General features: G+C 36.2%; 1 protein-coding gene and 1 long non-coding RNA gene across 3 annotated transcripts; one reads left to right on the top strand and one right to left on the bottom strand.

Moving 5' to 3' along the window:
• Window positions 1-2,200: 2,200 nt before the first annotated feature.
• Window positions 2,201-4,593, top strand: LOC150038278 (uncharacterized). 2 transcript variants are annotated; one of them, XR_016526102.1, is made up of 4 exons: window positions 2,201-2,569; window positions 3,541-3,640; window positions 4,050-4,108; window positions 4,254-4,593. It is a non-coding gene; the product is annotated as an uncharacterized LOC150038278 (long non-coding RNA). The 2 variants fall into 2 exon arrangements; XR_016526101.1 differs by lacking the exon at window positions 2,201-2,569 and having other exon boundaries at window positions 2,578-3,640.
• A 19,450-nt stretch (window positions 4,594-24,043) lies between these two features.
• On the bottom strand, window positions 24,044-24,796 carry LOC150038277 (uncharacterized). The gene is made up of 2 exons (XM_090312578.1): window positions 24,335-24,796; window positions 24,044-24,226 (listed from the first exon to the last, which is right to left on the bottom strand). Exons 1-2 carry the CDS (start codon window positions 24,794-24,796, stop codon window positions 24,044-24,046), a joined length of 645 nt encoding a protein of 214 aa, XP_090168704.1.
• Window positions 24,797-25,119: the final 323 nt, after the last annotated feature.

Raw genomic sequence — 25,119 nt, 5'->3', positions numbered from 1 at the left:
GATGCCAAAGATAGACATTTTCTTTAGGAGAAACCTTTGGTCTTTTAGCTGTCGTTGCCGTACTAAACATTTCAGTATTAAACAAGGCTTTTATGACTAATGGTCTTAGTACATATAAGTTAATTTTCATTGAACCAAAACCAATATCCATTCCATTCTTGAAAATAAACACTTTACTCTAAAAAAAGGAGACAGTATAACCTTGTTCAATGAGATAAGAAACCAAGATTAAGTTCCTCTTGATATGAGGAACTACAAAAACATTATCCAGTAACAGATAACGTTTCTTATCCAAAAATAACTTCAGCTTGTGTACAGCAACAACTGAAACAACCTCACCATTACCGACTCGAAGAGTCATTTCTCCCTGTGACAAATTAATTTAATATTTGATATTAAATTAATAGAATTAATTATTAATTATTAATTTTATAAGAAAAATTAGTTATTGAATTAATTTTCGTAAAATTAATAAAATTTTAATTTTAATTAAAGAATTAAAATTGGATTTTTTTTTTAATTTTGAAAATCAATTTCAAAATCAAAAGGGAATGTGAGATTTTCCCACTTTCAAGTAAGAAGGTTAGTCATCTTTTTACACATAATTCCACTCTCAAATTCAAGGAGGAGCTAGAATCACTTAAAGTGATCAGCTTGCATGAGTGCCATGTAATAAAAACCACTATTGATTGAGTGAAAAAGTTGATGCAATTGCTGAATTGGAGTTTTTGAAGATTGAAGAAGTTGTTCTTCAACAAAATAAAAAACCAGAAAACTTCTCCTCTAATTCCCTAAGTTCAAGCTTGTTTTGAGTTCTACAACTCAATCTAAGACTCCTAAATAATAGTAGAGAAGTTCTAGTAGTGGTCCACAACAAAATAGGAGAATTTGCAGCTCAAATTCGTGTTTGAAGAGGATCTTCAAAGGTGTGTGTTGAAACCCTCTTAATACCCTATGAATATGCTTATTTTGGTGTCAAAATTAAGGAATTAGAATGCTTAATAATCTTGTTTTCTTCTACTACATGTTTCTGTATTCCAATAGAATGACGATTGATTAATTTAATTAAAGAGTTTAATTGATTAATTAAGTATTATTGGAGCTTCAATCTATAGGTTATAAGGTTCCCTTGTTAGCTCAATTAGGATTAATGAGAATCAAATTAATTTTTTTTTATTAATTCTAATTGTTCAAATTAATTTAAGGAAGTTAATTATATCAGATATAATTAATGTAATGTATGTGATACATTATATATATATATATATATATATAATTATATGATATATAAATAATATAATGTATATGATACATTATTATCTAAAGTTTTAAAGAGAGATAAATATAGTTTTTACAACTAACTTCTTGTCCTAAATGCCTCCTAAAACTTTGAAGTGATTCGTATTAATTCTATACGTAAATGATACATTATAATATAAAGTTTTAGCAGGAGAAATAAATATTTGAATATGATTCAAATATTAGTTATATGAATATGGTTCATAAAACTATAGGTTAAAATTAATATGAATGTGATTCATATTAATTCTATAGGTTATATGAGAGATTAATAAACTATAGGTTATATTAGATGTGATATAACAAATAATTTTATTAATATATAATAAAATTAGTTTTTATATATTTTTATTTAAAATTCAAAATAATATTTGTTTTATATTTGTTTTTTGAATAATTAGGAAGTTATAACTTCCTGCCCATTAATCTCTAACTCCCCATGTACTTTCACGTTTTGACAGATTTTTCACTCCATCTGAAAATGGCTCCTTAGGTTGGCACTTAGTGAAAAATTATCCCTGTAATTCTCTCACAAAATACGTCTCCTTCTTCAGGGACAAGTCCTCCAATTTCCTATTTTCATCTTTATTTTTTATCCTGTAAAATATATTTTTTAACATTTTTCTCTTCATTTTCAATTTTGTTTCCAATTGAATTTGAATTTTCCACTTGGGATTCAATCCCTTTACTAGGAACATGCAGTTGACAACCCTTGATTCTAATTTATCCTGTCTAATATTTACATAGCCAACATAACCAAAAGTTTTTAGATAAGACAAAGTAGGTAGAGAACCCATCCACTTTTCCTGAGGAGTTAAGTAATTGATAGGCACACAAAGACTTTTATTTATAGTGAAAGTGGTCGTAGCATCTGCTTCAGCCCAAAAAATATTAGGTAGTTGTGCCTCAGAGAGCAGACATCCATGATAGTTCTATTCATCCTTTCAATTACACCATTTTGTTGAGGAGTATAACTAATTGTTTCATGTCTTATAATACCATTATTAATGCAAAAATCAGTGAACATGCTCCCTAGAAACTCCATTCCATTATCGATTCTTAAGTATTTAACTTTACAATTAGTTTGATTCTCAACTCTAATCATCCATTCTTTAAATCTATCAAAGAATTGATCCTTAGATTTTAACATTAAAGTTCATGTTTTCCTAGAGTAATCATCGATAATGGATAAGAAGTACCTGGAACCACTCCATGAAGGTTTTCTTGATGGACCTCATAAGTCTGCATGGACAAATTCAAGGATAGCCTGGTGAGTGTTCTCCCTTTAAAAATTTCAGTCTTTTGAATTGTCCAAACACACGGTGTTCGCAAAATCTTAACATTTTTGTGCTGCAGGTCTTAACTAGACCTTTTTCATCAATTCATTCAAGCCATTTTCACTGATATGTGACAGCCTCCTGTGCCATAATTCAATCTCCTCAACCTTCTTTGATTCTTAGATGAGAGCTGAGCTAGAAGAAACAACGTTCTTTATGAAACAGAGCCATTGAAATTTTCTCCAGTGAAAATCCTCTTGGAGTCCTTTGAAATTGTAAATTGCTCATTCTTCCCATGGAATGAAGACCCTTGGTCATCCAACATCCCAATAGATATTAGATTTCTTCTTAGGTCAGGAACATGTCTCACATTTTTCAAGAGGATGTCTCTATTGTCTTTGAGCTTCAAACCAACTGAACCAATTCCCACAATTTTGCAATTGTGATTATCCCCCATGAAAACAGCTCCTCTATCACTTGATTGATAAGTCACAAACGAATCTTTTGAGTAAGACATGTGGTAGGTACATCCTGAATCTAGGACCAGTCTTCCTTCAAATTTCCCACATCCTGTTTTATGGCCCTTTCCTCATTGGTATGTAACACCTCTGAAAAAACAAATGCGTCTTCCCCAGTAGAGACGTGTTCATCTCTATGTTCCATACCTCTTCCATATTCTCCGTCTCTTCCATAGTTTTCTGTTTTTATTTTTTGAACAATTTCTTTTGAAATGGCCCTCTTTATGAAAAATATAACATTTCAGCACTGATTTTTCTTTAGGATTTTTCTGACCCTTGAAGGATGGTTTATTCTTCTTGAAATGGTTCTTCCCTTTTGAAAAAAGTGAATTCAGCTCCTCCACTTCCCCCCATTTCCTTTACTTCATGTATTCAATTCAAGTTCTCTACATTTTAAGGGCAGAAATTACAGAATCTAAGGTAATGGAATCTCTTCTATATTTCAGTGCCATCTTCACATCCTTGCATGCTTCCGGTAGATAATTTATAAGAATTGCAGCTTCATCTTCAGCTCCCAATTTATCTCTCGTTGCTGCGAATTCTTTTGTAAGTTTCTTGAACTCATCAAGAGATTTAGCTTTGTTCATACGGTAAATAAAAAGTTTTTCTCTGATGTACATCTTGCTGGGAATGTCTTTCTTGATGTGAAGTTCTTTCAATTTTGTCCAGATTGCATAGGTTGTCTCTTCTTCATCAATCTGCCTAATACAATGTCTAATGCATACTGTAGGCAGGCTCTTCCATTTTCTGTCTTTCTTCTACTGTAATAGTGTTGGGCAGAGTTTTAGGGTCTTCAAGGGCTTTAAGTGGCTTTTGTTGAAGCAAGATTGCTTTGATTTTCTTACACCATAAGCCAAAATCTCCATTGCCATTGAATTTTTGAATTTCATACCTTGTAGTTGCCATCTTCTACCAAGATTTGAGTTCATGAAATTTCTTGATTTGCTTCTTGCAGAAGAACCTGACTCTCACACCAGTTGTGAGTGGGTCCATATTGAAAATATCAAATGAAAGGTAAGAAATTTCTCTTAAAAAAAAGTACCAATCTCTTTCTCTCTTCCACGTGACTTCTTTGCCAAAATCAATAGTCACACATCAATTTTCCCTTTAACCAATTTCACACTCAAGCTAAACACTATCCCATTTCTTTCCTTTTCAGACATGCAAAATCAAAGGTCCTCTCTCATTTGGCTTGAAGGATAAAGAAGAATGCTAAAAAAACTAGTGCGTAAAAGGGAGAATTCAAAGGAAGAAGAAGGAACTCAAGGATTTATAGTGGTTTAGTGTTAACAGCTACATCCAATGTGAAAGCAGCAAATAAACTTCTTTATTCAGCAAGAATTTTAGATCTTGAATGTAGATTACAAAAATGAATATCTTTCATAACTATCCCTCTCTTGAATGCATGTATTTATACAACTTTGATAACTTCTTTTCCTCCTTTTCATGTATTTTGTTGAGCTATAATAAGGAGAGCAAGGATGGAGATTAATTTTGTTTTAACCATGAGGTATGAAACTGATTTCAAATTTGTTGGAAACTATGTTACAGAAAATAGAAAGCAATCAAAAGGCAACCCAAAATTATTAACTAATCGACAAAAAAAAAAAAAAAAAAAATCAAAATGACACTCAGAAACTACTAATTATATGTCAAAGATCAGAAGGTATTCTGATGATAATCAGAAGACAATGGGGAGAAAATCAGACAGCAATACTATAAACAACTATCAAAGAATAAAAGGTGATTGAATGACAATGGCAATCATATGGCTATTAGATAACATTATCATAAACAACTAACCATGTGTCAAAGAATAAAAAGTTATCATGTGACAATCAAAAGGCAATCTGGTTAGCAATATCAGAATTTAGTAACTATGTATCAAAAAATAGAAAGTAACTAGATAACAATCCGAAAGTAATCAGATGGCTTTAAGAAGCCTAACGAATTGACAAAAAATAGAAGGTAATTAGATGACAATTAGATAGAATTACATAACAATCAATTTTCATGTGTAAGTTCGTGAATCAGTGAGGGGATTTTTTACTTTTCAGTTCCAATGCCTCATTTAAATTAGATTGGACGGACCAATTTTATTACTTTTGTTAAATTTATATTGCGTGGATATGAGCCTAATTTTTATAACTTATTCTGACATGCTTGCAAGTGCTAAGCATTTGAATTTGAATGGTGTTATAAATTTTATTACTTCTCAATTGGTAGCTTTTCAATCACATTGCAAATTTTTACTTATCTTTCATGGCCATAAAATATTGGATGAAATGGTTATGCCTTTCAATTTCTTTGCAGCATTTCATGGTTAAAATTGCACCCTGGTTGCCCACTTTGAATTATCCACCTAGAAGACATATATAGATTGTGTTCATAAAAGGTTTTGCCTACACAAAGGGTTGGTGCAACACATGCAATTTCTTAGCTAATTTGTGTTTGAGACTATCTTTTTTGATGGATTGATCGATGGATGGATGGTTTTTCATGTTAAAAATCATTGCAGACCTATATATATTATGCATTGTGTGTTAGAAAAACCGAAGAACATAAAAATATGATGTGTTTTGTGTTGGTAAACCCATATAGTCATTTTAAGCATAATTTAGAAGGAAAAATGTGATGGCGGTGTTATAAAAAGTCAATATTATTGCAATAGTTAATGGTGAAGTATACATGTTTAGAATTATTCATTTGTTTACCCCTCTCCCTCCCCACCAAAAAAAAAAAGGGCCAAACCATCAATTTCTTCCCCTTTATACTATATGTAACAGAAAGAACCAAGACAAACAAAGAAGCAGATGTCAGTTTATCTTTGTTTCTTCTTTTTGTTTTGTTTGTTGTAACCACCAACTCACCAAGCGCTTCTTCCGTTGAAAATGAGAGCCTGTATAAAAGGCGAAAGAATGAGAGAATAAAAGAGAGAGCATTCATTCTGTAAAGAAGTTTAAAAGAAGAAGCAATAAAGATACCCTCCCTTTTTGTACAATGGACGTAGGCCTTTGGCCGAACCACTTAACTCCTTGTGTTCTTTCTTTCTCAATGATCGTCTAGTTCTTTCTTAAGTCTCGTCTACACGATTGTTTAGTTCCTCTTGCATCATCTATACGATCGTCTAGTTCTACTTTGCATCGTCTACACAATTGTCTAGTTCCTCTTACTATCGTCTCAACGATCGTGTAGTGCTTCTTAGTATCATCTACACTATTGAACTATCGTCTAGCTCTTCTGAGCATCGTCCACACGATTGAGCTCATATATAGGTAAACGATTGAAGTTTTAAAGCTTAAAGGATATTGTCTTCCCTAAATCTTGAAGTGAAGTAGACCGTTTATGCTGAATAGTTTGGGCCTGCAAAACAAGATAATTATAGTTAATCTGGGTTCACAAGTGGTATCAGAGCTCAGAAAATAATTCAAGACTTATCCAAGATTTGAATTCTTGCATACAAAGATTCAGACAAGTCAATCTTGAAATTCAAGAAAGGGTACAACCAGGTTTGAAATTGAAAAGTTTGATGGAAAGACAGACTTTGAATTGTGGAAAGCTAAGACCGAGGCAGTGTTAGGACAACAAAAGGCACTTCTAGCCACCACAGACCCAACAAAGTACCTTGAAACAGTCACAGATGCAGAAAAAGAGACAATAGAGGTAAACGCCTATGGAACTATTGTTTTAAATGTTACATATAGTGTTTTAAGGCAGATAGTTGACCAACAAACTGCTTATGATATCTGGAACAAATTAAATGGGATTTACCTCAACAAAGATCTTTCTAATAAAGCTTTCTTGGGGGAAAGATTTTTCACATATAAAATGGATGGTGCAAAATCCCTCACTGAAAATTTGAATGAATTCAAAAGATTGTCATCAGAATTTAGATCAATTGGAGACAACATTGGGGAAGAAAATGAGGCTTTTATCCTACTATACTCCCTACCAGACTCGTCTAAAGGGTGGTTTTGTACCTTCAAAAAGTGGGATTGAGGGGTAATTTATATGGGAAATAATAATACCTGCAGGGCAGTTGGCATTGGATTTGTTTCCTTGAAGTTACAAGATGGTTCAATGAAGCTAATCAGGAATGTGAGGCATGTTCCTATGTTGAGGAGAAATATCCTATCATTGGGGATGTTTGACTCCATTGGTTGTGAATATAGAGAAGTTGGAGGCACTTTTGAGATAATCAAAGACTCAAAGGTGGTGTTGGTGGCTACTAAAATAAACGGCTTGTATGTCATTAAAGATGTGCAGATGACACAGTCAGCCTTGATGGCTTCAGATGAGGATCCTAAAGAGGATGAGCTTTGGCACAAGAGACTATCTCATATTAGTGTAAAATGGCTGCAAGTTCTTTCCAAACAGTGGATTCTTCCTAAAGGGGTTGGAAACAATTTGAAGTTTTGTGAGCATTGCATCCTTGGCAAGGTAACTAGGCAAGGCTTCCCTAAAGGGTAGCATACTACCAAGGAGATACTTGAATATGTGCATCTGACCTATGGGGTCCAGCACACTCTCCTTCACTAAATGGATCAAGGTATTTCCTTTCTTTTGTTGATGATTATTCAAGAAAGAGTTGGGTTTATTTTTTGAAAACTAAGGATGAAGTTTTTGGGAGATTTAAAGAATGGAAAACCTTGATTGAAAAACAAACCTCTAAACACATTAAGCACTTAAGAACTGACAATGGTTTAGAGTTTTGTGGAGAAAAGTTGTTTTGCAGAGAGAATGGAATTGTAAGGCACAAAACAGTGAGGTATACACCTAAACAAAATGAAGTTGCTGAAAGACTCAACAGAACAGTGCTTGAAAGAGTGAGATGTCAATTGTCTAATGCTCTTTTGCTTGAGAAATATTGAGCAGAAGCAGTGTCCTACATAATCTACACTCTAAATAGATGTCCACATTAGTCTATTCAGCTGAAAACACCAGAAGAAAGATGGATAGGAAAGCCTCCAAAGTTGGAACACTTGAAGATATTTGGGAGTGTAGGATATGTGCATCAAAGCCAAGGTAAGCTGAAACCTAGGGCTGTCCAGTGCATTTTTCTAGGTTTTACACCTGGAGTGAAAGAATACAGATTATGGCATCCTATTGAGGAGAGACGTATCAAAGTAGAGATGTTGTTTCAGAGAAAATGATATCATGATGTTTGAGTAACAACGTACACCTATGCCTAAGATCAGTAGTATAAGGTTTGAGGTGGAGTCTCAAAATAAACAGAGAGCTTCTACTTCTTTCCAGAAGCTAGAAGTTGAAGGTGAAAACACTACTGAGACAAGTGAAAGTGTGTCAAGTGAACAAAAAGAGGCACAAGTAGACATACAAAACTATTCCTTAGCAAGGGACAAGACAAGGAGAACCATTGTGCCCCAAGCAAGGTATTTAGAATTTGACTATGCTAGTGTTGCTTTTGATGGAACAAGAAAAAATGCATGCATAGCGGAAGCGATGAAATCGATAACATTCTAATTGCAATAAAAATAAGAATAAGCATGCAAAGGGATAGAAAATACAACCTTTGAAGTCACCATCGCAATCTTCCTCTCCTGAGCTCGATCGACACCACCAACGGTAAATCTAGCTATTCTCTGGTTGAAGAACAAGGTTATGAGACCGTTATGTTAGTGAAAATAAGGGAATTTTTGAAGGAAATCGGATTCGAGATTTTCATGAGCAGCAGAAACAAGATTATTCCAAATCACAATCATGAATGAACAATACATTTATAGTCGACTTCAAACAAGCGGTTATCAAATTACTACAGAAATTATAGCATGAATAACTACAAGTGCACAAAGGGAAAACTCTATGAACATTGGAAGATGCGTCTCCACGCTTCTTTGTGCACGATCGCTCGAACAACAACAACCTTGACAATCGTCCTCAACAATCGCCTCGGCCACGAACTCCTCAGCAACAGTATGAACGACCTCCATAGAACCTCAACGGTGTCGAGTTGAGTATGACACCACCAACAAGGCTACCTTGGTATTCTCGGTATGAGAATCTAGAGGGTGGGCTCTGTTTGGACTTGGTATGAGGCAGACAAAAAAGGAAACATTGATCGTGTACACGACTGGGCAAGTGGGAGAAAGAAGACCTATTGTATAGGTTGATGCCCAATCATTTAGATAAAGCTATAAGATCATCTAGCAAAAGCTATGCGATCGTTTAGCTCATCGTTTAGCTCGGTCTATTGCCTACAGACATTACACGATCGTTTACTTTGGGTAAGCGATCGTCTAGCAAAAGCTATGCGATCGTTTGGTAAATACTGTACGATTGTTTAGCTCGCCATTGCACGATCGTTAACTCACCCTAGCCATCGTTCAGTAAATCTGTATTTATTTGACGACTTCGTGTGTTTCTTTTTGCCGAGAGAGTAATCTCCACAAATTTTTCTGAAAAAATTTTCAATCGTTTGTAAAATCTTACTGAAATTAGGAAAACCATTTTCCTTGTAAACTCACGGTTACCATGAATCCAATAATCACCCACTTATTTGGTTATTAAAGAAAAAGAATTAATTATCCAATAATTAATATTATTATAAATATAAATGATAACGAACTGATCATACTATATTTATAACCTATAGTTTTAATATTTCATCTTATGAAACATATAAACCATAGTTCTTTTTCTATTCCATGGTACTTAATGTAAATCTCATTCACATCAATCCTCTACTAGATGTATCTCATACATCATACCGATTATATCATATATAATCAAAATATCTCTTGTCAATTTGAACATTTCAAATCAGCACCAAGAACTGATCCTCAACTGAATCCATTGAGCTACCAGGGGACCTCATGTACCTATAGCTTGAAGCTCCAAGGGTACGTGCATAACTGATTAAACTCTTTAGTCACGGGATCCACCATCCATTAACTTCCAGACACTCCATTAAAGAATGACAACTGAACTCTCTTTACCACAGATATATTTGTGTCCAGCTTAACTAATCAGCAGTGTGATAACCCTTCACATATCGCTCGTAAGTACAGTGGGTCAATAACCATTATGCTCCTATAGTTATATCTGTCTCCTTAAGTACCACTGATCCCTCTAATGAACATAAGTTATAGTTCTACTATAACTGAGTCTTCTCTTCTAAAGAGAAGCTGTGGCCACTATGTTCAAGCTCCAGAATCAGCCCTTAAGGGAGCAATTGCTCTACTTATCCCTACTTTGGGAAAGAAGTGAATTCCATTTGGATTGAGTTCCCAGCTCTCAGATCAGACAAGTCCCCAAAAAAGTAGGCATGTTGAGTTGGCAATCTGGCCACTCTCACCCATACTAATCAAAGGATCACCTTCAAAGGCAGAAGTTCCCAAAACACTCAGGATTGAGGTCGTGTCACCTATGGTCGTTTAGGTGAGATGCAAGTCTCTAGTATCAACAGCATAATATACAGAGTCTAGTCATCTCGTGGTCCAGGTCTTATACAAACTCTTTATATAGGACACCCCGGCTCGCACGTTTCCACATGAATGGTCAGGATCAACCATCTATAGTAGTTTAAAACACTTGCAAACCTCTACAAAGTAGGCCGTATCCATAGTGTCACCAGGATCAGGTATCCCACCTTAATCCTTCCTATTTAGGTCATCACTTAAGGCATGATCCACTTTTATATCACATATACATGCTTAAGTTCACATAAGATAACCAAGGAGCTTTGTTTATTGGATATGGGCAAATGTCAGAATTAAATAACAGTTATTTTATTCATTAAAAAATGTGTATATTTACAAAACAACGAGACTCCGGGAGAATTAGGACACCAAACTAAACAATCTCCCACTTGTTCTAATGACTCGGGAGACTAATGTGCAATACAATATAAAAATGTACAATATACTATAAACTAGGGCATACCCCAGTATCATCTCCCACTGCCATAGACAAAATGCCGCATGTCCTGTAGACCCAGACTCTCCAGGTGACTCTCGAACACTTTAGCCGTGAGGGCCTTTGTAAAGCGATCAGCAATGTTATGCTTCGATTCGATCTTCGTGACTAGCACATCACCTCGATGCATAATCTCCCTGATCAGGTGATATTTCCGTTTTATGTGCTTACCCCGATGATGACTCCAAGGTTTCTTCGAATTTGCCACAACCCCGCTGTTATCACAATAAAGAGTGATCGACAAATCCATATTTGGAACAACTTCCAAATCTGAAAGGAACTTCCTCAGCCAAACAATCTTCTTAGCTGCTTCACAAGCCGCTACGTATTCGACTTACATAGGGAGTCCACGATGCATCCTTGCTTGATGCTTCGCCAGATTACAGCCCCTTCATTTAGAGTGAACACTGACCCCGAAGTCGATTTTCGAGAATCTCTATCAGTCTAAAAATCAGAGTCTGTGTATCCTGTAAGGATCAGATTCTTATCTCCATACACAAGCATGTAGTCCCTCGTTTTCCGAAGATACTTGAGGATCGTCTTGACTGTCATCCAGTGATTAAATATTGGATTGGACTGTTATCGACTGATAATCCCTACTGCATAGCAAATGTTAGGTCGAGTACACAACATTGCATACATCAAGCTTCCTACAGCAAAAGCATAGGGAATACGTCTCATTTCCTCAACTTCTTGAGGTGTCTTAGGACATTGATCCTTAGAATGATTCCATTCCTGAAGGGTAACAAACCCCTCTTGGAATCCTGCATCCTGTACCTGATCAACATTTGATCAATGTATGATGCTTAAGATAGGGCTAACCATTTGTTCTTGCGATCCCGAATAATCTAGATCCCGAGAACATACTGTGCCTCACCCAAATCTTTCATTTGCACTTGGGCAGGCAACCAATCTTTAATGTCAGTCAGATACCCTACATCATTCCCAATGAGTAGGATATCATCCACATATAGTACCAGGAAAGCTACTGAGCTGTTGATGATCTTCTTGTAAACACAAGGCTCATCAACATTCTGGTCAAAGCCAAACCACTTGACAGTAGTGTCAAATCTGATGTTCGAAGATCTAGATGCTTGTTTCAACCCATAAATGGACCTATTAAGCTTGCAAACTCTTTGCTCTTGATCTGGAGCTACGAATCCTTCTAGTTGAGTCATATAGATTGTCTCCTCAAGATTACCATTAAGAAAGGCAGTCTTGACGTTCATTTTCCATATTTCATAATCATAAAATATGGATATGGACAGGAGAATCTTGATAGACTTAAGCATGACAACAAGTGAGAAAGTTTCCTCATAGTCAACTCCCTCAACATGGGTATAACCCTTTGCCACGAGTCTAGCCTTAAAGGTTTGCACCTTTCCATCTACACCTCTCTTTCGCTTATAGATCCACTTATACCTAATAGGTCTTATCCCATCAGATGGATCAACAAGCTCCCAGATGTTATTGAAGTACATAGACTCTATTTCTTGGTTCATGTCCTTAACCCATTTATCTTTATCAACATCCTCCATTGCTTTCTTAAAAGACAACGGATCCTCGACCCCATCATTCGTAATGACGTTCTGGGATTCAGTCAAACCCATGTAGCGATCTGGTGAGTTCATAACCCTCCCACTACATCGAGGTAGTCTCAACTCTTGAGCTGGTTGACTAAATGTTTTGACCTCAACAACTCTTGTTGATCTGTCGGCCTGTTCAACAAATCTTGTTGAACTTCAGCAGTTTTAGTCTCACTAGAGATCTCACGTAAAAAGAGCTTACTTTGTGGCTTATGATTTATCATGTGCTCTTCTTCCAAGAAGATAACATTTGTGGAAACAAACACTTTGTTCTCATTCGGATCATAGAAGTATCCTCCTCTCGTTTCCTTAGGGTAGCCTACAAAGAGGCAAACCTTCGAATGCGGTTCCAACTTCTTTGGGTTAGTTGCTAGCACATGTGCCGAACAACCCCAAATCTTGAAGTGGCGTAAAATACCTTTACGACCTCTCCATAACTCAAACGATGTTTTAGGAACACTATTCAAGGGAACGTTGTTCAAGACATAACATGCAGTCTGCACTACATAATGTCAAAACGAGTATGGAAGATAAGCATAACTCATCATAGACCTAACCATATCCAACAAGGTCTTGTTTCTCCTTTCTGATGCCCCATTCTACCGAGGTGTACCGGGGCCGAGAGTTAGGATGCAATCTCATGTTCTATCATCCATATACTCTCCACCACAATCATATCGTAGTGTTTTTATCTTCTTACCTAACAAGTTTTCAACTTCAGCCTTATACTCCTTGAACTTGCAAGAGCTTCAGACTTACGTTGCATTAGGAAAAGATACCCAAACCTTAAATAATCATCTATGAAAGAGATGAAATATTCATACCCACCCGAGCTCTAACATTCATCGGACCATAGAGGTCTGAATGTACAAGCTCCAAGGCTTCCTTGGCTTTGTAACCTTTTCCAGTAAAAGGTCATTTGGTCATCTTACCTTCGAGACATGATTCACATACTGGCAAGGAGTTTTCTTCTAAAATAATTAGAAGTCCACTTTGCACCAACTTCTCAATCCTATTGAGGTTGATGTGATCTAACCTAAGATGCCAAAGATGGGCGTTTTATTTTGGAGAAACCTTTGGTCTTTTAGCTGTTGTTACCGTACTGAACATTTCAGTGTTAAACAAGGCTTTTATGACTAACGCCCTTAGTACATATAAGTTATTTCCATTGAACCATAACCAATCTCCACTCCATTCTTGAAAATAAACACTATATTCTCAGAAAAGGAGACAGTGTAACCTTGTTCAATGAGACAAGAAACCAAGATTAAGTTCCTCTTAATAAAAGAAACGACAAAAACATTATCCAGTAACAGATAATGTTTCTTGTCAACAAATAACTTCAGCCTGCCTACAACAACAACTGAAATAACCTCACCAGTACTCATCTCTCCCTGTGGCAACGTTTGCCAGGAACTGAATCCTTAGTAAGAGAAACTGATATGATTGGTAGAGCCTGAATCGAGGATCCAAGCAGAATCATCATTCTCTACCAGACACATCTCCAAGACCAATAAATCATATTTACTGTCTTGTCTCCTCTTTTGGAAAAGAGTGGGATCGAAGTTGTTTGCCACGAAATTCGTTTCACACGATTCTTTCCACTATAAATAATCGATCATTTTAAAAACTTTAAACGGAAATACTCACCAATTTCTAAAAAGAAAAACACATTGACCTACGTTAGGTTTTAAGCAAATACCCATTGTAAAACAAAAAAAAAACATCCAATAAGGTTTTAGTAAAACTAACATGAACCCTTCGTGACATCTATTTTCGCAATGACACTTCAAAGCTTTAGGACAAAAGCCGCCGAAGGGAGGTCAGTTGTCCCTCCTCTACATTGAGAAGTTCTCAACCAGTCATTAATACCAAAACAACTTTTGCTTCTATAACGACTAGCCATCATTAATTTGGCCAAGAGAACATTAACTTACTTAACAATCTTCCGTAAGTGTGACCTGCCATTTTAAGCCCTAGAGGTCCATCCCAAAAGGCTAATCTGAAGGGAAAAAGTCCGATTGGGGTGTCCTATAAAAAAACCTAAAGCGACCCTATCCATTTCTGGAGTTCACCTTGATATTGACCAACTGCACAAAACCCATCCGAAGGGGGATGCACCAAAGGCGACACGAGGGAGAAGAGAATGATCTCACGATGTGAACCAATGACAGAGACCATAGAACGTGTTGACACACACTCTTCACCCACTTACTATAAACACTCTCTCCGTCCACTTTGATATTGACTCATGTAAACACCATCCGAAGAGGGATGCATCCTAGGCACCACGAGCCCAAGCATGAATCTCACGGTATGAACATATAGCGAGAAATGTGAGTGGAATCATAGACATATCTGATACGCCTCTTCCTCCCTCTGAGTATTTTATAGCCTAGGGTTTAGCTTACTTAGAAAAAACATGGCTAAGGATTTTAACTAAGTGACTTTTAGGTTTTCCCAAGAGTAACTTTTACCTTGGATAGTTAAACAACTTTTGATCATCATCCATTAAACTCTTTAACGGAATCTTTGACCAAATCGTCGCATGCTTGTTGAAAATCTATCTAATTCACTTTTTCAGGTAGGTTCCCAGGTAGGGGTGTTACGTTTCCGTCAAGTTAAGAACTCCAGCTTAGACAGAACCCGCCTTAGATAAAAAGTCCCTTATAAATAGGTTTACAACAAATTTAATCTTTTATTTCAACCAATTTAATCCTATTAAACCGATTTTAAAAGATTAATCTAGGTTACTAAACTCTTTAGAATCACTTGAACTTAGGTCTATCTCAATCCAATTTTAAAACCCTTTTAAAAAACTTGAGTTCACCTAAGTCCGCATGCAACTCTGAATATTGATTTTAGGTCTAATTTCCTTTATAACACTTATAAATGGAAACAACCATAATGCTAAGCTAACACATGCAAGGCATTCATAACGCTTATAAATAGCCTAAGTGTCATGCTCAATGCATTGTCCATTCATTGCTACTTCTTTTATATAACACTTATACAAAACAACAATGAAACAAGCAAAACATGTTTCCATTCACCCTTAGACTATAACATTTATAATAAAAGGATGATGCATGAGAATGCTCAATGCATGAAAAATGTAAATCTTATATTTTATGATGCATGCGCATGCTTTCAAGTAATTTCTTTATGCAATATTATAACATTTATAATACATGATGCATGAATAATTGCACAACCTAAGGTGGGTTTTAACTATATGACAAACATTTTGGCATATAAGCACTATACATCACATGTATAAGCAACCAAAGTTAATGAACTGGGTAAAATTTCCTTAAAAACACAAAAGGAAAGCTAACTATTAAAAAGACAAGGAGTCTCCAGTTCAAACAGGTGAACCGGGTCATGAACCGCTCAGACAAAGTATCGCTTCTCCAACCAACCATTATGTACTAAGCACCCCACGATTGTCTACACAATAATACAAACTCTTTGCTCTATTGCTTATCAGCGCTCCCAGAGTTAAACGATCGTTTAACATTTACTATACGATCGTCTATAAAAATCTAAACGATCGTTTAGCTATTACTACATGATCGTGTACCTTTACGAAGAGATGAAACCTGAAGTACATGATCGCTTAGCGTGCTTCGCAAAATGCCCGCCTTCCGTGATTGTCTAAACGACTACGATACCGCGAAGCACCATCGCCTAAGCGATCACTTAGCTAGCGCCTCTGTATCGCATACGCGCGATCGCATAGGTAGTAACTAAGAGATGAAGCTTGCTAACTACACAATCATCTGGCACGCACCTTCTACTAAACGACGAGCATTACATGCTCCCTCTACGATTGTCTACCTCCAGCCCCTACGTGATTGGGCAACCAACACTACGCGATAGAGTAAACGATTTACCCTATCGCTTAATATTAGCTAAATGATCGATTAGAAAATACTACACGATTGTCTAGAAAAATCTAAACGATCGTTTAGTTAAATCCTAATGATCGTTTACCTGAGGCTACAGGATTCGACCAACGCTTGGTCTTCTTCTTCATTGAGAACTGCATCACCATGCATCGAAGCTTCATCATAAACGACTCGACGAACTCAAACCTTTTGAATTACAGACTCGATTGTGATGTTAATTTCACCTAAAAACACAGGGGCCCTTACAATTAACACTTTGTAATACTCAAAGCTTTAACAAAAAGGAAATTTAAACCCGAAACATTCATCAACGCACTACAGATGCAGAAAATGGTTAACCACAAATGCAGAAACCCACTGCGACTAAAAAATGCGTTCAATTCAGAGTTGCAATTTGGAATATTAGGGAACCTATCTTTAATACCAATGGAAGGAAATCAAATTCGAGATTTCCATGAGCAACAAAAACAAGATTATTCCAAACCACAATCATGAATGAACAATACATTTACAATCGACTTCAAACAAGCGGTTATACAATTACTACAGAAATTACAACATGAATAACCACAAATGCACAAAGGGAAAACTCTACGAACATTGGAAGATTCGTCTCCACGCTTCTTTGCGCATGACCACTCGAACAACAACAACCTCAAACGCTCGATCTACACAATTGCAGCACAACATGAACTCTTCGCACTCGTCCTCAACAATCGCTTCGGCCACAAACTCCTCAACAACAGCACGAACGGCCTCCACAGAACTTTGACAGTGTCGAGTTGAGTATGACACCACCAACAAGGCTACCTTGGTATTCTCGGTGTGAGAATCCAGAGGGTGGGCTCTGTTCGGACTTGGTATGAGGCAGACGAAGGAGGAAACACCGATCGTACATGGCTGGGCAAGTGGGAGAAATCGGAGACCTATCGTATTGGTCGATGCCTAATCGTTTAAATAAAGCTTTACGATTGTCTAGCAAAAGCTATGCGATCATTTAGCTCGGTCTGTTGCCTACAGACACTATGTTTACTTTGGGCAAGCGATCGTCTAGCAAAAGCTATGTGATCGTTTGATAAATACTGTACGATCATTTAGCTCGCCACTGCACGGTCGTTTAGCTCGCCTTAGCCGTCGTTTAGTAAATTTATATTTACTTGACAACTCCGTGAGTTTCTTTTTGTCGAGAGAGTAATCTCTAAAACTTTTTCTGAAAAACTTTTCAATCGTTTGTAAGATCTTACTCAAATTAGGAAAACCATTTTCCTTTTAAACTCACAGTTACCATGAATCCAATAACCACCCACTCATTTGGTTATTAAAGAAAAAGAATTAATTATCCAATAATTAATATTATTATGAATATAAATGATAACCAACTTATCATACTATATTTATAATCTATAGTTTTAATATTTCATCTCATGAAACATATAAACCATAGTTCTTTTTCTATTCCATAGTACTTAATGTAAATCTCATTCACATCAGTCCTCCACTAGATGTATCTCATACATCATACCGATTATATCATATATAATCAAAATATCTCTTGTCAATTTGAACATTTCAAATCAACACCAAGAACTGATCCTCAACTGAATCCATTGAGCTACCAAGGGGACTTCATGGACCTGTAGCTCGAAGCTCCAACGGTACTTGAATAACTGACTAAAGTCTTTAGTCACGGGATCCACCATTCGTTAACTTCCAGACACTCCACTAAAGACCGACAGCTGAACTCTCCTAACCACAAATATATTATGTGTCCATCTTAACCAATCAACAGTGCAACAACCCTTCATAGATCGCTCGTAAGTATAGTTGTGCCAATAATCGTTATGCTCCTGTAGTTACATCTGTCTCCTTAAGTACCATTGATCCTTCTAATGAACATAAGTCATAGTCCTACTATGAGGACTATGACTGAGTCTTCTCTTCCAAAATGAAGTTGTGGCCACTATGTTCAAGCCCCAGAATCAGCCCTTAAGGGAGCAATCTCTCTACTTATCCCTACTTCGGGAAAGGAGTGAATTCCATCTTGTGGATTGAGTTTCCAGCTCCTAGATCAGACAAGTCCCCAAAAAGGTAGGCATGTTGAGTTGGCAATCTGACCACTCTCACCCATACTAATTAAAGGACCGCTCTCAAAGATAGGAGTTCCCAAAACACTTAAGATTGAGGTCATGTCACCTATGGTCGTTTAGGTGAGATGCAAGTCTCTAGTATCAACGACGTTATATACAGAGTCTAGTCATCTCGTGGTTCAGGTCTTATACAAACTCTTTGTATAGGACACCTTCGCTCGCACGTCTCCATAAGAATGGTCAGGATCAATCATCTGTAGTATTTACAACACTTGCAAACCTCTAAAAAGCGGGCTGTATCCGTAGTGTCACTAGGATCAGGTATCCCACCTTAATCCTTATACTACAGACCTATTTAGGTTATCATTTAAGGCATGATCCACTTGTATATCACATATACATACTTAAGTTCACATAAGATAACCAAGGAGCTTTGTTTATTGGATATGAGCAAATGCCAGAATTAAATAACAGTTATTTTATTCATTAAACAATGTGTATCTTTACAAAACAACGAGACTCCGGGAGAATTAGGACACCAATCCCAAAATTTCACTATAGAAAGAAGAAGAGTAAAGAGAAATGAGGTGGAAGAATTTAGGTCAAAAGTTGAGAAAGCATTAGTCTTGCAAAAATAAAACACAAAGCCTTTTGTAGAGAAAACACATACAAAATCCCATTTTGCATGTCTTCCACCTCAAACTTCATTAGCATGTAATCTCTAGATGTCAAGCTTGGGAAATGTCACTTCAATGTCCACTTAGTTACTGAGAAAATCCAACAATAGGATTTTTTCCACTAACTATTTTTTTATTAAAAAAATGAAATACAATTTTCAAATTTGGAGATTATTTAATTAAAAAAATTTCAATTAAATAAAAATAAACAAATTTAATATCACATATTAAATTTTTTAAGACACCTAGCTTTAATTAATCACATTAATCAAGTTTAAAAAATACTTTCATGCTAATGATCAAGTATACTCTAAAAAACAATTAATTAATAAATAAATTATTTAATTGTATATTATATCTCATATAAAATACAATTTCCCTTAAGGCCGAATTTGAACATTTAAAATTCTCACTTCACCTAGTTATTCAATTTTGTGCATATTGCGTTGAATTGGAAGGAATAAGTTCGGCAGTGGATCACGAAATCTTGGCAATCTTCTCTATCTAATGAATGGGAGTCCGCTTTGAAATCGTCCGCCCTGCACCCACCCCCTGAGTATATGCTTCAACAGGAATTAAACAAGGGTAGATTGATACAATAGAAACCTCTAGGTGGAATTTTTTCTAATCGTAACTAAATCTTCAATTTTTTCTTTGTATAAGGGAGATTGAAGCAAAACAAACCTGCTGATATGATAGATGACTCAACGGGATACTACTCCAAAATTTCCCATAGTTTCTCATGGAAGGAAATGGGATTTTTGAGAAAAGGGGTTGGGAACCATCGAAAGACTAGCAACCTGACAGTCCTAAGCAACCTATGCACTAGTAAGGAGATCCGATGGACTTACAGATCATGGACTCCAACGATTCGAGACTAACGGGTCAAACTCTTTAACCTAATTAATCAACATTCATTAACTAACAGGACTGTCCACTATAGCCTGTAGTTGCACTCCCTTCACTGTAGATATATTATGTGTTCATTTGATATAACCTTCATCAATAAGTTGATCCTTCACAGGTTATTCGTAACCTCAGCTAGGTCAAATACCGAAATACCCCTGAGTTACATCTTTTCTCCGTAAGTACCATTGTCCTTCTAATGAACAATTGATTTAGGATTATAATCACTAAATCCATTCCCTCTCAGGCCAATGAGAAGATGGGGTCCTTTGTTCAAGATCCGAGATCAGCCCTTAAGGGAACAACCTTTCTACTAAACCCTAAAATGGGTAGGAGTGAATTCCATCTTGCAAATTCTATGTCCTCAGCCATCTACCCGGTCTTATCCCTGAAATGGGAGACATATTGAGCAGCGACGCTGGGCTTACCCTCACGAATAAACAATAGTGAATAGATAGCTCAGGATTCAGATCAATTTATCTAGGTCATCAAAAAGTGAAATTATTCAGTGTTTACAGTAATCAGTGTTAATACATAACAATGATGATTTTGTGGTCTGTCTTACATAACCTAATCGTATAGAACACTCCCGCTCGCATGTCTTTACATGAGCAAATCGATCACATCATTTATGACACTTTAGAACATTTTTAACAATCATAAAGCGGGTCATATTCGATAGTATCTCCAGAAATAGGTACCCAACCTAAACCAAGTACTATAGACGGTTTAGGCTATTTTACTCGAACTTGATCAAGTTTATTTCTCCACATAAAGTCCAAGTATTCATGACAATAGCCAAGGGTTCGTAGTTTATTAGATTTAGAGTTATTAAAAAATCAACAACACTTATCTGAATAAACTTCATATATGTGTACTGTTTACAAAACTACGAGTTGTAGGACATACAACCCAACAAACTCCCACTGGATTAAAACTCCTAGTGGGGTTACAACAAAGTTGAGTGCTATGAGAGAAAACTAAAAATAAACTAGGGCATTTCATACCCACATTTTCTCCCACTTGCCCTATTTATTCTACACGTAGTTCTAAACTCTTTAGGTGACCCTCGAAAAACTTAGCCGGGAGGGCCTTTGTAAACAGATCAACAATATTGTTCTCATTCTTAACAATAGTATAATGTTCATAACCAGGATTAGATTGATACCTACTAACAATCCCTATTGCAAGGCATATGTTTGGACGAGTAATAGCATTGGATACATCATACTTCTGACTACTGATGCATAGGGAACCCGTCTCATATCCTCAACTTCTTGAGGTTTCTTAGGACATTGTTCCTTCAACAAATGTATTCCATTCCTAAAAGGTAAAAGACCTCTTTGGAATCCTGCATCTTAAACCTAGATAACACCTTGTCTACATAAGATGTTTGAGACATGGCTAGCATTCTGTTCTTTTAGTTTTGAACTATTTGAATCCCAAGAACATACTGTGCCTCTCCCAGATATTTCATCTGAAATTGGGTTGCTAGCCAATTTTTAATGTCAGTTAGGTATCCTACATTATTTCCAATAAGTAGGATATCATCTACATACAAAACTAGAAATACTATAGTAGAGTTGATGATCCTTTTGTGTACACACGGTTCATCGGCATTTTGTTCAAAGCCATAAGATTTGATCGCAGTATCAAATCTTATATTCCAGGATCTAGATGCCTGTTTCAATCCATAAACAGATCTCTTCAGTTTGCAAACCTTTTGCTCATGACTCTGTTCAATGAACCCTCCTGGTTGGACCATATAAATACTCTCTTGAAGCTCTCCATTTAGAAAGGCATTCTTGACATCCATTTGCCAAATTTCATAATTATAAAAAGTGGCAATAGACAAGAGTATTCTGATTGATTTGATCATAGCAACAGATGACAAGGTTTCTTCATAGTCTACCTCCACAGCCTCGGTATAACCCTTTGCTACTAACCGGGCTTTATAGGTCTATAACTTTCCCGTATGGTCTCTTTTATGCTCGTAGATCAACTTATAACCGATAGGTCTTACCTCATCAGGTTTATCTATAAGTTCTCAAATTGAATTAAAGTACATAGACTCTATTTCAAAGTCCATGGTTTTGATCCATTGATCTTGATCAACATCATCCATTGCCTGTTTATATGTTAATGGATCCTCTAAGCCATCATCAGGTATGTTGACTTTGGTTTCAGTTAAACCCATAAAACGGTCAGGCTGTCTCACAACCCTCCTACTACATCGAGGCTCTCTCAACCCTTGAGTAGGATGTGATGGACCAGGCGTCCTTGATCTATCTACAACTCTTGTTGATGAGTAAGGCTGATCAACAACTTTTGTTGATTCGTCTGTAGCATTATTTGAAATCTCTTCCAATACTAGTTTACTACGAGCTTTATGATCTCGAATGTGGTCTTCCTCTAGGAATGTGGCATTTGTTGATGCAATTACCTTATCATCCCGAGGATCATATAACCGACCACCTCTCGTTCCTTTAAGGTAACCTACAAATAGACATAATTTTGAACAATGTTCCAATTTCTTAGGACTTTACACCAACACGTGTATCGGGCAACCCCAAATCCAGAAATGATGTAAACTAGCTTTACGTCCTATCCATATCTCATAAGATGTTTCTAAAACACTCTTAGAGGGAACGTTATTCAAAATGTAAGTTGCAGTCTCTACTACATACCCTTAGAACGAGTTAGGCAACCGAGCATAACTCATCATGGACCGAACCATGTCCAACAAGGTTCTGTTTCTCCATTCAGATACACCGTTCTGCTGAGGTGTTCCCAGTGCAGAGAGTCGTGACTGAATCTCGTGTTCTATCATATAGTCCTGGAATTTTAAGTCCAAATACTCCCTACCTCGATCTGATTAAATTATCTTAATAGATTTACCTAATTGGTTCTCAACCTTGGTCTTAAATTCCTTGAACTTTTCAAGAGCTTCAAACTTAAAATGAATTAGGTAAATGTAACCATACCTTGAATAATCATCTATAAATCTAATGAAATATTCATAACCTCCCCGTGCTTTAACACTCATCGGTTCACAAAGGTTCGAATGAACGAGCTTTTATGTTTCTTTGGCTTGAAGATCTTTTCCAGAAAAAATATCTTTTTGTCATTTTTCCTTCGAGACATGACTCACATGGTGGTAAAGAAACATCTTCTAACTTGTTTAGAAGTCCACTTTTAGCAAGTCTCTCAATCCTATTGAGGTTAATGTGGCCAAGTCTCAAGTGCCAAAGATAGGTACTCTGAGAAATGTGTTGCCTTTTTCTTTGAGTTTTAGCTGTTTTAAATATTTTTGTGTTATTACAGCTTCAAATTTAGATGGTTTAAACTTATATAAGTTACTTTCTAAGTTTGCATAACAGATTTATAAACCTCTTTTTGTAATGAACGTCATTAACACAAAAATTTACTTTGTACAAATGTTCCACAAACAGGAAATAGATATCAAATTTCTTTTACAAGAAGGTACATAAAGAACATTTTCTAAATACAGATATTTATTTCTAAAAGTTAACTTAATAGCTCCCACTGCTTTTGTTGAGATACGCTCCCCTGATCCAACCCGGAGAGTAATCTCATCTTTTTCAAGCTGCCTCCAGGAACTAGTTTCCTGAGAAGAAAAACAAACATGATTAGTGACCCCTGAATCTAATATCCAGATAGAATCTTCATTCTCCACAATACATGTTTCAATAACCAGTAAATCTAATTTACCTTGTCTTTCTTTTTCAGCTTTCTTCTCAGCAAGATATTTAGGGCAATTTCTTTTCCAATGCTCATTTTCATTGCAATGGAAACATTTTTCTTTGGCAACTTCCTTTTTTCCTTTCTATGCAACTGAAGCCGTCCCTTTCCCAGTTTCCTTCTTTTTCTTTTGAATACCTCTATTCTTGGAGAAAGAAAGGTCAGATTTACTCCCAGAAGACGATTCTTTCTGGGGTTTCCTCTTTAAGGTAGAAGCAACATTTGCTTCAGCCTCTGAATCTTTATTTTTCAATAAAGATTTGTAAATCTGGAGTTTGTTGAGAAGAGTTATCAAGTTATACTCAATCTTATTCATCATTCTATTCGTTTTAAATTGAAAAAATCTCTTCGGAAGAGACTACATGATGAATCCAACTTGACTTTTCTCATTCATGACGGCTCCATTCACTTCTGCAACATTGAAGTGAACCATCATGTTCAAAACATGTTCCCTTAAGGAGGTTCCTTCCTTCATTCTACAGTTGTAAACGAATTTAATTGCGTCTTGCATGACAGATGTGGACGGTTTTCCAAACAGGCCCTGCAAAGAGTCCATGATCTCTCTTGCAGTAGCTAAGATCTCGTGTTTCTTAGACAATACATCAGATATACTGGCTAAAATATAAACACGAGCCTTCTCATTAGCTTTAACCCATCTATCATACGCATCCCGAATTACTCGGTTTATGTTGGGACTAGGGGATGGAGGATACTCCTTTGCTAAAACGAATTGAAGATCATCTATTACTAGTATCATGTATATATTCGATTTCCAAGTTCTGTAATTATCGCCGTTAAGTTTTTCAGAAGCTAGCAGTTGTATGATGGATGTTGACATTGCTGAAAAAGTAAAATTATTAGAGAATTGATTTAACTCTTTTTAATCCAATTTATTTAGTAAAAATAATGTACCCATTCTCATTATTATTTTGCTATGATACTCCAGTGAGTCAGAATAGCCCCCACCGAAAGGCAGTTGACTACTCTTTCACTGAATCAAGACATTCTTGACTAAATACTAATACCAGAATAACTCTTATTCTTATAGTACTTGGTTACCATTTATTTGATCAAGATCTTTACTAACACTTAGTAAGTCTTGTAAGTTTATACCTGCCACTTTTGAATTACAGAGATCGGAATCAAACAAGCCCTCGAAGG

Source organism: Benincasa hispida, chromosome 1 (genome assembly GCF_027475165.1).
Source record: "Benincasa hispida cultivar pf3 chromosome 1, pf3_genome.v1.1, whole genome shotgun sequence".
Lineage (NCBI taxonomy): Eukaryota > Viridiplantae > Streptophyta > Magnoliopsida > Cucurbitales > Cucurbitaceae > Benincasa > Benincasa hispida.
Note: the sequence above shows the minus strand (reverse complement) of the source record. Positions and strands in the feature narration are given on the sequence as shown.

Excerpts from the sequence above, each read along its gene's own strand:
- LOC150038277 (XM_090312578.1), bottom strand. The coding sequence starts at position 24,796 with ATGTCAACATCCATCATACAACTGCTAGCTTCTGAAAAACTTAACGGC. Across the intron at positions 24,227-24,334 it reads TCATGAATGAGAAAAGTCAA|ATTTACAAATCTTTATTGAA; the intron begins GTTGGATTCATC and ends AACAAACTCCAG.